Source organism: Panthera leo, chromosome A1 (assembly GCF_018350215.1).
Source record: "Panthera leo isolate Ple1 chromosome A1, P.leo_Ple1_pat1.1, whole genome shotgun sequence".
NCBI lineage: Eukaryota > Metazoa > Chordata > Mammalia > Carnivora > Felidae > Panthera > Panthera leo.
In genome coordinates this window covers 65168674-65182274 of record NC_056679.1, presented here as the reverse complement: position 1 = coordinate 65182274, position 13601 = coordinate 65168674, and the positions used below count along the sequence as shown (strand labels likewise).

At 40.9% G+C, this 13601-nt stretch overlaps 1 protein-coding gene across 1 annotated transcript in view; it reads right to left on the bottom strand.

The window, feature by feature from the left end:
* Positions 1 to 13601, bottom strand: part of GPC6 (glypican 6) — a 1111907-nt gene that overhangs the window by 820504 nt on the left and 277802 nt on the right. The window contains exon 2 of the mRNA XM_042928923.1: positions 4390 to 4548. Within this exon, the coding sequence (XP_042784857.1) occupies positions 4390 to 4548 (159 nt within the window). The remainder of the gene's footprint in view (positions 1 to 4389; positions 4549 to 13601) is intronic.

The window sequence follows — 13601 nt, the reverse complement described above, 5'->3', positions numbered from 1 at the left end:
AGAGCATTAGGCTACAGACTTGGTTTCATTCTTCTCGGTGGAAACTTGGCAAGTGACTTACCCTCTCTAGGCCCCAGGTTCCTTGGGGGCAAGACTATATTTAGGTGGGTAATTTTCTTTTTTAAGGATTAAAAAAAATTCATTCCACTTCCCTCTCAAGACATCATCACCTCTTCCCCACAATAACTGGGACAGGACAGACACGAGAGACAGAGGAGAGGATACTGCTGTTCATGAAATCTTAGCATATTTGGAGACTGGAAAGCACTAGAGGGTCTAAGGGGTACCAGTGATGATAAGCAGGGCTTCAGGAATGCTCAGTCTGGGGCTCAATGCTGAGTCCCCCACTGAAGAGCTCCGAGGAACCTGGGGTCTAGAGAGGGTAAGTCACTTGCCAAGTTTCCACCGAGGAGAATGAAACCAAGTCTGTAGCCTAATACTCTTGACTTACATCAGAGCTCTGCACTGTGGTTCACTTCGGTCGATAGGTTAGCATCTATACAGAGTGAGGAACGGGGCCAGGAGTTGTCTCTTATTACTATACTATACCAACATGAGCATGTGGTTGGTGTCTATTTTCCTAGAATCCTAAAAGTTAGCCACTTAGAAGCATGACAATCACTGCGATTTAGACACAAATGCCAATTTGACAGGTGAAATGGTCACTAAACACAAAAATCCTGGGAAAATGAGCAGGTGCACAAGGATGTCCCTCCCTTTTTTGAATGTTTTTATATGATTTGTTTACTTGTTTTGCAAACTTCTGGCTGTCGGGTGTTTGGCAGAGGTGAGACAGGTAGGAAGCAAGGGAGTCATGCTGTGATCACTCTGCCAGGTATACCTGATGGTCTTCGTAATTGTAACCCCTGGGGTGTGACAGAAAGGTCTGGTCTTGGCTACAGAGCAAATTGAGTGCAACACTGAATCGTTCTGAGGAAATCTTTGCAGGCTAAGCCCCAGTCCACAGGGTGATGGGCTTCTAGGGGTACACGATGCGAGCCAGAGGTGGAGATTTGGCCAGAGAAAGAAGGAAAAAAAAAAAAAAACAACAACAACAACCAACTAACCCAAACCTTGTGAACCACTTGCAAAAGTACCAGTGCCAAGAATATAAACTTTTATTTTATATACCTTCATAACATTTCAATTCTATGTTTAAAAAGAAAAAGAGAGCGTCTCAGTTATAAGAAAGTCCTCTGCCAAAGAAGGAAAATGTATGCAATTGATATTATGTACTCTTTCAATTTATTGCCTCTCAGCTACAAAGTTTTGGACTAATGGGAGTATGAAGCAAAGCTTGATCATTTAGGAAAGCTGGGGAAGAATTCATATTAATTCAGGGTTAGTTTCTGACCACTCAATGAATAGTTATAATTCTATACCGTGTTTCTTTTAAATATTACCAAAGACATTAATAAAAAGTAGGAAGGAACATGGCAAGAAACAGAATGTTACGTTACATTAAATGTTTGGGAATTTCAAATTTGAGGAGTCACCTCTGCCACAAAAAATGAAAAGTGAAATAGAATCAAAACATTTCTAAGAAAGTACAATAAGGAAAACAACAACTATAGATTGATGGTTAATAGTGGCTAAATTTATCCTCTCTGAATATGGTTTGGACTGAATCACTTGTATCAGGTAACTTAAATTGCCGCTCTACCTAAATGAAAATAAGAATGGTAGGAAAGGGAGTGCTCACCTTCTCATGGAATAGTCATTCATCCGAAGGAGAACAGGTAGCCAACAAAAACATGCAAAATCCTGATGACAAATCAAGATCTCTGAGAACGTGGGACCACAGCAGAAACGCAAAACGGATGCTTTGGATCAAGAGACCCCAGTGAGTATGCAAACTGACTCACAGAATAATAGCAAACCACTAAAAATAAACTCCAAGTCTTTCACGGCACCACGGATTTTATCTGGGAAAATAAGGCTCACAGGGTACCATTCCACAACTGATCCTAGATACTTCTGTGCTCACACTCACTGATACTCATCAGTGAGGAAGTGTTCCTTTTTAAAAAAGCTAAGGGAGAAAACAGAAAGCTGGCTGTGTGAATGTACCCCTTTCCCCAACAGGTGACTTCGCAGGATCACCTTCACGGGATGAGAAGATAAGTCCTACAACTGTGTGGCTGACCTTCATGTAACTGCCTAAAGAAGTAGCCGAAGTTAGAATGGTGACTTCCAAATTTACATAGTTTCATAATTTTTTTTTAAGACAGGCTCTTCAAAAGCTGAGTTCATCAGGACCACGTTTTGATTTTTAAAAATAAGTCTGGCCGATAGCTTCCTTGAAAAAAATCTCAACTTCTCTCCCATCCCAACCTGAGATGCACTGTTAAAAAAGAATTCGTCAACCCCCATGTCAGATCTAATCTTAGCAAAAATCAAGATCCTGTCAAACCGACTGACATAGTGCCCCCAAGTACATAAAACAATTTAAAACACATCTGGAGAGACAGAGAGAGAGAGAGGGATGGAGGCTTCTTTAGTAAAACAAAAGTAAAATTCATTAGTATGGGGGGAAAAAAGTCATTGTTAAAAGTCATTGCTATGAGAATACAAGTATCAGGCTCATTCCTTTTGAATAGCATTTAAAAAAACAAATCAGGGGCCCCTGGGTGGCTCAGTCAGTTGAGCGTCTGACTCTTGATTTCAGCTCAGGTCACGATCTAGGGGTTCGTGGGTTCCAGCCCCGTGTCGGGTTCTGCTTGGGATTCTCTCTCTCCCTCTCTCTGACCCCCACCCCACTCAGGCTCTCTCTCTCAAAATAAATAAACATTCAAAAAATATTTAAAAAAATGAATCAGCTCCCCATAAAACTATCAGACACAAAGTATTTTCATTAAAAGGAATATACGCTGTGTATCACGAAGGCTGTCCCAGAATTCCTTTTCCGGAATTTTGGAGTCCAGCTTTGAAAAGGCACTAGAATTGTTTTCCAAAGACAGGTAAAAGTCAACAACACCAGATCACTCTCCGTGCTTTCTGTAACAAACGAAATGGCGTCTCAATTTGCCTCAATGTGAAGTGATACATTACAGTTCCTCCAGCACAGAGCCCCTTCAGGGGCTCCTGAATGTCACCGAATTTGTAATCTGTCAATCAAGGGCAACAACTAAGTACTCCCTCGCCTCATTCAAGGGAACAACACGCACAGCGTCACTTCTAAATAAGGAATTGTTTTCATATACCTCCACATATAAAGCTGAACACAGAGGGAGGGGCAGAGAAGACCACGCAAATGTTCAAACACTTGGCAGATAAGAGGAAGTCCCATTGACTTACATGGAAAATGTCACATCAGCTTAAGTACTGAAACCACCACCAGGTTGGACCTGCCTTTTAGGACGAGGAGGGCTGATTTGAAAGGAATTGGTGTTGCTGTAATAGGTTAAAGCCGCAATGAAGCAGAACATTTTACCTACTACAGAGAAAAGAGAAAGGAAAATCAAAACTTCGGCGAGCCTTTTCTAAACTAGCTCTGCAGTGCATGGACTGGAGAGGATAAGGGAAATGATGGCAGTCCCACTGCCCAAGGACAACTTAATAAGACCCAAAGGTACCAGGAAGGGTTGCCACAATTTGCGAGTCTGGTTTACAATGAGCCACGGCACGTGCATTCATTTCTTAGAGCGTTAAATATCATGCAACCACCTAAGAATTTTAACTTTCTCATGATCATTATTAATTCAGTTTATGAAAATCAGATTGATCTTGAATATTTTTCTCAAGTGCTGATGAGAACATTCAATGTCGCCATGCTCGTAATAATCACTTTCACTCTCTGTGCTTTCTCATACCAACTGTTTATTTAACAAATAGAATATAGAAATGAAGTGGATTGCTTATAATCAGGAAATCAATACAGGATTTAAACGTTGGGCAGAATGCACTGTCACTGCAGGGCAAAATGTGGCTGCATTATTGGAGGGCCAAACTCCAAAATAAAGGAGTCTGTGTCATTAGCACTTAAAACAAGCCTGTCTTCTCGAAAGTGTTGCTATATTTCAAATAATTTTAAATGACACTTAATTACTTTAAAGAAAATCCCCAGATGAAAAATTAAGACAAGCTATGATGTGACAAAACCTGAATTAGAATCACTCTAATCATGAAAAATTAAGCTCAATCTTTCAGAATAAATCTCACAGGCAAAACCACAAACTCAAAACAGCTCTTCGTTAACGCAGGCTTTGTAACATATTACTCTAAGAATTGTCAAGAAAGCTCATGCTTTTTCTAAAAATAGACAAAGTTATAAATGTTTAAGAGGGAGAGGAAAGCACCAGCTTTCAAAAAAAAATGTTTTTCACATAAAACCAAGATCCTCAGGAAAGCACACCTCGAACAAAGTGAATCAGAAGCTGGTCCACCTACCGTCAAATTTCTTGTGCCTGGACACGAAAGTGGTGCGCACAAAATGGCTCGTCTCTTCCACGAGGTTCTCGAACTCGAGTTTGCTCTGCTGGCTTAACTTGTCTTCCATTTCCGTGGTGCAGCATGTATATTCTTGAGGGCAGATTCTTAAGTGTTCCCCTGCCATGAGAGGGCAAATGTCAGTATGGAATGATAAGGACTTTGCGGACATTGCTTCTCTGACCTTTCCCTTCCACCCTGGGATGCTGTTCCACCCCTGTCCGGCCTTCCCCGTGAACTTATCTGGGCCTCGGTAGACTTAACATCCCAAACATTCAGGACTTCAGCTGAACCTGATGTTGGGGTCTGAATGTTTGTGTGCCCCCAAACTCCTATGTCAAAATGCTAATGCCGAGGTGACAGTACTAGGAGCTGGGGCCTTTGGGGGGTGATTATGGCGTGAATGGGATTAGTGATCTTATAAAAGAGACCCCAGAGAGCTAGGGGTCCCCTGTGCCACAGAAGGATGCAGCGAAGGATGGTGTCTGTGAACTAGGTGGCAGACACTCGCCTCGTGGCTACCAGGGCTAGGATCATGGATTTCCCAGCCCCCGGAAGTGTGAGAAGTCAATGTCTTCTGTTTGTAAACCACCCAGCTTATGACATTTGTGACAGAAGCCCAAACAGACTAAGACATGTGATATTTAGTTCCTGGCCATGCCACGTAAATGAGAGTATATTAAAGACCTCAGAAGACCATGACGACGTCTCTGCTTTAATTTGAAACACGCCAAGTAACACCAGATGACAAGAGACATCATACGGTTGGAAGCGTGTCCTTGGAAACCTTAAGCCACGCAAAAGACACTCAGCCTCATTAGCAGTCTGTGTGGCAGCAAAGGCAAGAAAAGACGGGTATCATTCCTGGTGTTCTGGCTCTGCCTGTCCGTCTATCAGAACGCATCACCTTTTCTCTCGGTGAAAGCGAGTATGTTTTTCATGGCATGTCTCATGTGCCACACATTCCCCACGTTGACATGTCTTGTCAGAGAGAAAACGTGCTCCTGGAAGGAGGAAGGTGCTGATGGGCTTAACTAATGCTTGTGCTCAACGGATATATAAAGTAAGAGGTAATGAAAGTCAGGTATTTAATTCAACATATTTATCTCTGGATATACTAGGCCACTGCTTTTGGTGATACCGCTTTCTTCAGGACTATTTGCAAGGAGGAGCCGAAGCTTTGCTTCATGAAATGAAAACGGTCTGTTAATGCAGAAAATGTGCATTTCCAATTGATGTAGCTCTGTTAGTGTCAAAATGTTTAGCAGAGCCTGTGCAGGGAAGAAGGAAAAACCACCCAACATCTTCGTAAACCAAACCAACCAATTGCCCCTGTGATTGAAGTCACTGTAGGGCACTGAAAACCAAGTGTACAAAGTACTTGATGGGGTGATTAAAATCCATTTATAATGTTTCACGGTACTTCTACAAAATTACGTCCTGTGACCCTGTGTGAAGTGTAGGGTGTTTCCTGTTTATGTTGTTTGATGCTTTAGCTCCTACTTAAAACAATGCCTGAATAAAAATGCCAACATATGTGTACAAAAGTCAGATCTTATATAACTCCTGGGAGGAAGGGAGACCATAAAATAGCATATGTATGTATTTTTTAAAATTTTTTTAATGTTTATTTATTTTTGAGAAAGAGACAGAGCGTGAGCAGGGGAGGGGCAGAGAGAGAGGAAGACACAGAATCCGAAGCAGCTCCAGGCTCCGAGCTGGCAGCACAGAGCCCGATGCGGGGCTCGAACTCACAAACCGTGAGATCATGACCTGAGCCGAAGTCGGGCGTTCAACCAACTGAGCCACCCAGGCCCCCAGCATATGTATATTTTTAAATAAGGAAATGAAAATGCATTGTACTTGAGAATGATAAATATCAAATTCGAGGTAACAGTTCACTTCCAGGAAAAATTAGGATTTGAGACAGGAGCTTAAATACTTTATAATTGTTTACTTCTGAAGTTGTTTGATGGACGTCAGATGTGTATCATACTAGTATCTTTGCTTATTTCTGTACATTTAAAGTATTTTGAAATAAAAACTTGGAAATGTGTCACTAAAAAGTAGCAGTCACTACAACTGTGCTAGAGAGGAGAGCGGGGGATAGATAGATATTCAGAAAGAAAAACAGGCTGCCCTTGACATTCAGAAGCCGGCATGGCAACTCACAGCTAGGTCATGATAGTCTATTACACTTAAACAATCTCACAGAATACCAACCCCAGACAAAATTACTCCGAGACCACGATAAATGAGATAAACCAAAGTCATTTCAAAATTTTGGTTAAGCACAGACAAAAACAAGGCCTTATGCCATCCAAAAAGTACTGAACACTTCCTCTCTGAGGCAAAACGAGTGTACTTCTTTACCGTTTACAGACTGAACCTCACACTACTCTCCTTCCTTATTGATGAGATTTATTGAGTTACCTTTTTGTAGATTTACCTCTGCTTTCTGACAGCATCTGACCAATCTAGGGGGAAGCCCTGCTTTTCTGAACCAACCCCCCAAACCAGCCCACCAAAATCCCAGTCCTAGAATAGATTCTTTCCAAGTCCCTGTCACTGAGAAAGCCCATGGTTCTCCACCGTGTATTTATTCCCGCTTGTTGCAGTCGCTGACCCTTATTCAACCACAGGTATGTTCCTAACAGGTACTCATTGGAAGGTACTGACAATACCAAACTGGGTAAGGATGGAACAATATGAATTTTGCGACTTTTCTCCAAGTCATTCTGATACTCACATCCCAGGAAGAAGCAGAGTTCCAGAGGTTAAGACACTGATAAGGATGAAAAATAGCTTTATCAAAAGCAAATGGCCTGTATTTCTAATTTACTTTTTACAAAATATGAAAACTAACTTATAAGGATAAAACTCTGTATCCAGATTGAATGGGCTTTTAGCATTAACAATTCTGCATAACGCTCCTTTCTCTGACCTGCTATAAACCATTTTCAAAAATCTACGTAGTCTGTCCCCCACCCCTTCCTATCGTGAGTAAACGGAATGTCCATTTCTCAAGATTTAGTACATCAGGGCTACATTCTACTTCTGAATCATTACAAATGAGTTTTCAGCAAAATGCATTGGACTTTTGGTGACAGGCGGACCAAAAGAGAATAAACATTGTATGACCTGAGGTAAATAGTTATACTTGGGATATTGGTGGAAGAAACTCCATGGTTTCATGAAATTAAATTGGATTGATAACACGGTAATTTCTAATCACGTCAAGAAAATCAGTATTTTGTATGTCAAGTGTTAAATAAAAACAGGAAGAAAACTTACTTCTTCATAGGATGACTTTAAACCAAGCTTAGCGTGTGTGTGTGTGTGTGTGTGTGTGTGTGTGTGTGCGCGCGAGCACAGGTCATGGAGGCATGTATAACTGGCTGCCATTCTAATTCAGTGCAGTATTAGATATTTTATAGAACTGGAAGTGTCCCCAAGAAGTCAACGCCTTTACGCAGGCCCTGGCAGACATGAAGAGACAGACAGACAAACATGTAGACAGTGAAGAGATGGACAGACTACCAGAGTGTTGAAGAATCCTACTGGAGGAAGAGTAAATCTTTTATGCAAAGTGCTTGCTAGAGTGTCTAGGTAGAGACCATGATGATGCTCCCAAGCATACAAGATCAGGGACGTAAAACATGTGGTCAAATCTAGGGTGAGCCTTGTTTTCTCTCTAACATATACGAGATAAGAAGGTTTCGTGGAAGAACTGACCTATTGAAGTACCGTTTTCTCCCCCAATCTGAAGTCACTGATATTTGACAAAGTAACCTCATAATTTCAAATGGCCACAAAGACTTAGGACAATTGCATAATTTGTTCTTAGTAGGTTTACTCATTTATTTTGTTTTTGACCCTAGAACAGGGGTGTCTAAAACATGGCCCCTGGGCCAAATCTGGCCCACCATCTGCATTTATAGGCCCGAGAACAATAATGGTGGGAGACAAAAATCTAAAGAATGATATTTTGCACAATATGAAAATTTTACAAAATTCAAATTCAATTGTCCACAAATAAAGTTTTATCAGAAAACAGCCCCACCTCCCCATTTATGTACTATCTATGGATGCTTTAGTATTCAAAGAGCAGAGCGCTCATGACAGAGACCACTGTTGCAGGGACCTGCAACGTGAACTACTGACATTTCTGAAATCCTACATGGCATACTCTGCTACACAAAGAATTACCTCTAGCCCGTCCTGTTCCAATTTCTCCAAAAGCAAGAATTTGATACTTTACTCGGCTTACATACTTTCTAACACTTATGAGTATTTGATATGATAATGAGCCTTTTCCAAAGCCGTAACTCATGAAGCAGAAGAAAGCGTTATCCTTTAAAAGCTTCCCACGCACTCTCTCAAATTCCCTTAGGTTCTCTACGTTATTTATTACATAATTAGATACAACATTTAGCTCAATTGGAGTGCCACTACATACCTCCAAGATCTAAACAGTAATCGCTAGATACCTTCAAGATCACTAATATACAACATTTAGCTCAACTGGGGTGCCAATAGGTATCTCCAAGATCATTAATATTATCACTAATAGTAAATAGTTCATTCCAGGAGATCAGAATAAGAGACCATAAATCCAAGAAATGTGGGATTGAAACAATGTTGATGGCATCTTCACTCAGCAAACATTTATTGAAACCTATGTGCAACTCAGGACGATAGGTGCCTATCCATCAAGATCAGGTGCAGAGTTAGACAATCAGCCTACACAGGTGCATGCTTTCTTAGGGCACCTGAAGTTCATGCCAGTAAATTCCCAGGTTCCTGAATTTTTATCAAACTCATCACTAGCTCTAAACTAAATAAGGGAAATTATAGATGTGGAAGAAGGGAGTTCCAACAGGAAGTTAGAGATTGAGCAAAGGCTGAAGGACATACAATCAGGCCATAAATTGTCATGTTTTCTAAGAAAGAAGAGACGGGCTCTTCCTCCCTTTACATGTCTCCCTTAACTGTGTGTCACTCTTTACAACATCTTTCCCCAAATGCCTGCCCAGATGTTTGTTTTCACTCCAAGACACAGAGGTGACAGCAGAAATGTGATTCTGCCAGATCGTGCTCTCTCTAGGGATGGCCCTGGGTCTGAACACCGCCAGGAATAGACTTGGTGAGTGGCATGGTGGGAAAGAGCAGGAGACAGGAGGACCTCGTTAACCACAGAAGTCAGCCTCTGTGGGTCTGTGGGGCAGACTCTCTGCCCTCAGAGGTGACACATGGGGACCTCAAAATGCACACTCCAAACAAACAACCAACCAAGATGAAGTGCCCCGAATGCATCACATTTTATAGCCAAACTCTTGGCTTTTATAGAGATTTGGAGTATGGAGGGAGATTACTAACCTCACCTTTCCTAAAAGGTAGGTAGAAAATCAAATCTAAAACTATAAAGAAGATGGTAACATTTCCCAAAACAGAACACTTTAATTTCTGAACATCCAGATTCCATCTGATTACACTGCAGTATTTGTTTTAGACTTGGCCCTCTTCAGAGTGCATGGTCTATGCCAAACTTCTCTCATCCTTGAACTATTAAAATGCCCACAGTCAATTAGCCGTGCCTGATACCGAGCTACATTCTCCTCATCTTTGGGTAGGTTGCCTCAAATAACCATTCAGTTTGTTCATCTGGTGCCTCGGAAGTTGACTAGAGAAAATCATCAACGGAGTTGGGGTGGTAAAATACTCTAGAATAAGTGAACTTTTGCCCAGAGTTTATGATAGCTAAAGGAATTTAAATTGGAGCTAATAGTCCTGGGCTGTTCTCAGTCTCGTGGAGCTCCTGTACCAGCTCATTGGGAGCGGCAGAGTATAAGATCGCAGTAGTCTTTAAATGTATGTTCTAGTTCATTTCTCTAAGTTCACATTCCCAAAACCTCCAAATAAGCACTTGTGCAACATTTATCAGTGGGAAGCGTTATTGTAAATGATCCTTTCATATTTTTAAGGGCTGCTCTTCTTTAGCGAAGTTGTTCAGGACCGTAATCAGAATGCTTAAACTTTCCCAGAAGTTTTAAAATTCAACGAATGTTCTACTTCAGTGGATCTTATCACTCAAATAACCTATATTAGTGTCATCCTTTGATGTTGTCAATTTCCCAATAAAGACTTTAAATTCGAATTATTTTAGTTATAAAATTTTTACTCCATATTTTGCAAAAGTAATTCCTCTGAAGGAAACCAGTAAGTTCACTGTGTAAATCTGTTCTGACAATTGCACAGCGATGATTTCAAACATGCCATCCTAGATGGTGCAGACCCCAGCTCCAAACTGCCAATGTTTTTGGTCTTTACCATCACCTTATTTTTTTCTTTCAGAGAAACTGATGGTTAGGGATCTGGAAGGGCACAGAAGGTATGGTCAGAATCAACAAGGGATGAGATATGGGGGATGAGGCATGGGCAGAGCTTGAAGGCAGGATAGTCCAAGAGAGCAGGAGGCAGCTGCAGAGAGAAATGTGATTCTTTCCATTCCTCACATCTTACCTTGGTTCTAATATATTACGGAAGTATTAAACTTGTAAATACTCTCATCATTTTTAAATACAGGTAGTTTCTCCTTGTCTTCAAATGAATACATCTAATTTATTATTTACTTCATACGTGTAAAACTTTGAGACATTTGGGGCACCTGCGTGACTCAGTCGGTTAAGTGTCCAACTTCAGGTCATGATCTCACAGTTCATGAGTTCAAGCCCCGCACCGGAATCACTGCTATCGGCATACAGCCTGCTTCGGATCCTCTTTCCTCTTCTCTCTCTGCCCCTCCGCCTCTTGACCACCCCCCCTCAAAAATAAAGAAACACTAAAAAAATGATTATTAGTAACTTATATGGGTAGGTACACACACACACACACACACACACGCACACAGAAACACAATTACATAGCATATTGCTTCTCAGTATTTAAAAAACAAACTAGGGCGCCTGGGTGGTTCAGTCGGTTGAGTGTCTGACTTTGGCTCAGGTCATGATCTTGCAGCTTGTGAGTTTGAGCCCTGCGTCGGGCACTGTGCCGACAGCTCAGAGCCTGGAGCCTGCTTCGGATTCTGTGTCTCCCTCTCTCTCTGCCCCTCCCCCACTGACACTCTCTCTCTCTCTCTCTCTCTCTCTCTCTCTCTCTCCTTCAAAAATAAACATTAAAAAAAATTTTGTAAACAAAATAAAAAACAAAATAAAGACTAGAAAGATCTCAGAAGAAAATTTGAATTGCTACAACCTTTCTTCTATATAGCAAACAGCCCAGCAAAACTGTGATTAAACACCAGTAGGTCAAACAGCAAACGATAACAATGTGATTCCATGATCCAACATATGCCACACACCAGGGACTCAACTTATTTAAACATTTTTGTAAAAAATGAATGTGAGCCCAGAGTAGAATATAATCTCAAAGGCAACTGAAGAATCGTAGTAATGCAACTGATTAATCTGTACCCATAAGAGGAAGAGCGCTTAATGGTACTAAAAGATTTTTCCCTAGATCATGGGGAAAGAAAGAGAAGTAGTTACTTTACTGTTCTTTGGAGCTTTCAAGCCTCTTCTCATCATATCTCTGTGTTTTGCTCATTAAAGTATTTACAGAGTCCAAAAACATTAGAAACAGAGGTGATCCCAAGGCCACACGAATCCCAGCCCAGACGCGTATTGAAATTGGACTGGGGAAGATGCATGGTGGGGCATTACTGGACATTCTTTTCCAAAAGATCGACCTACAGCTATTCTGATAAACTCAGCAACTGCCCATGCAGACCTTCCCTTCTTCACTTCTTTCAGAGTAAGACTCACCAAGTTTGTATTTCAGCATAAAATCTTTATATAGGAAGTACTCAAATGATAATCAAATCTCTTCAACACGCAAAATGTTAATTTGTTGGCCTCAAGACAGTTCTTCGAGACCTAAGACAGTAAAGAAATCTTGCTCTCATTACTTCTGTATTTCAGAATCAAAATGAAAGCTATACAAGCACAGACAACTTCAGTTATCATCTCTAGGAGTCTGAGAATAGGATAAGCAAAATGCTATGGCAGGGATAAGAAGCCCTACCTCCCCGTCGCCACTCCCACTGCAAGGTACACCTTCTGTCCGCCCAACATTTTCTGAGCGCCTCCTTTATGTCAGGCACTGTGAAGGATCTTTCTTGTCTTTATTTTACAAAGTAGGAAACTGAATCATACAAAGATTAAGTAGCTTCATCTTTAAGCTAGGAAAGATCTGTCTCCAAAGCTTATCCTTGTTACCATTCTCACCTGTGACAAGATCCATGCGACCACAGCAGTGAAATAGAGACATCATGGAATATTTCACATTTTCAAAGAAACTCAACATTTGTAAGAAACTGTACAAAATAACTGTTGGAAGGAGTTCAAGTTTCAGCATCAGATTTTACTACTTTCTTTCAATGACATCATACCTTTGTGAAGCTTGGTTTTTCACTAATTTTCCTTAACTTCCTTAATTTTCACATGGATAGCACGTGAAAAATCAGTGTGAAACAGGAAATGATGGTGACTATGCCCGATTTGGTTCTAGGCTTTGAGAAGCTGTGCACTGCCCATTAGTAAATAGTTGTAACTGTTTAAGAATTAATTTTTTTAAAAATTTTTAATGTTTGTTTATTTTTGAGAGAGAGAGAGAGCAAACAGCCAAAGAGCAGAGAGAGAGACACACAGAATTTGAAACAGGCTCCAGGCTCTGAGCTGTCAGCACAGAGCCTGACATGGGGCTTGAACCCATAAACCATAAGATCATGACCTGAGCCAAAGTCGGAGACTCAACCAACTGAGCCACCCAGGCGCCCAAGAATTAGATTTTTAAAATGTTCCTACAATGTGTATGTAATGTTTACAAATGGCTACTAAGCTTTTTATGATGTAAATTCCCAATCGTTCAGATTTAATAAGAAACAGCTAGTATTTCTTCTTCTGGCCTAGGGGTATTGAGGACTAATTACAGAGGCACTGTGACAATTTTGTGTCCCAGTGTTTAGTACTAGCAATTTAGTGAAATACTAATCACCATGTTGCTATAAGGGAGTATTATACACAAGGTTAAGATGTATGACTTGAAGTAAAAGATAATACTCTCAATAATATGGGTGGGCCTCATCCAATCTGTTGAAAGCCCTTATGAGC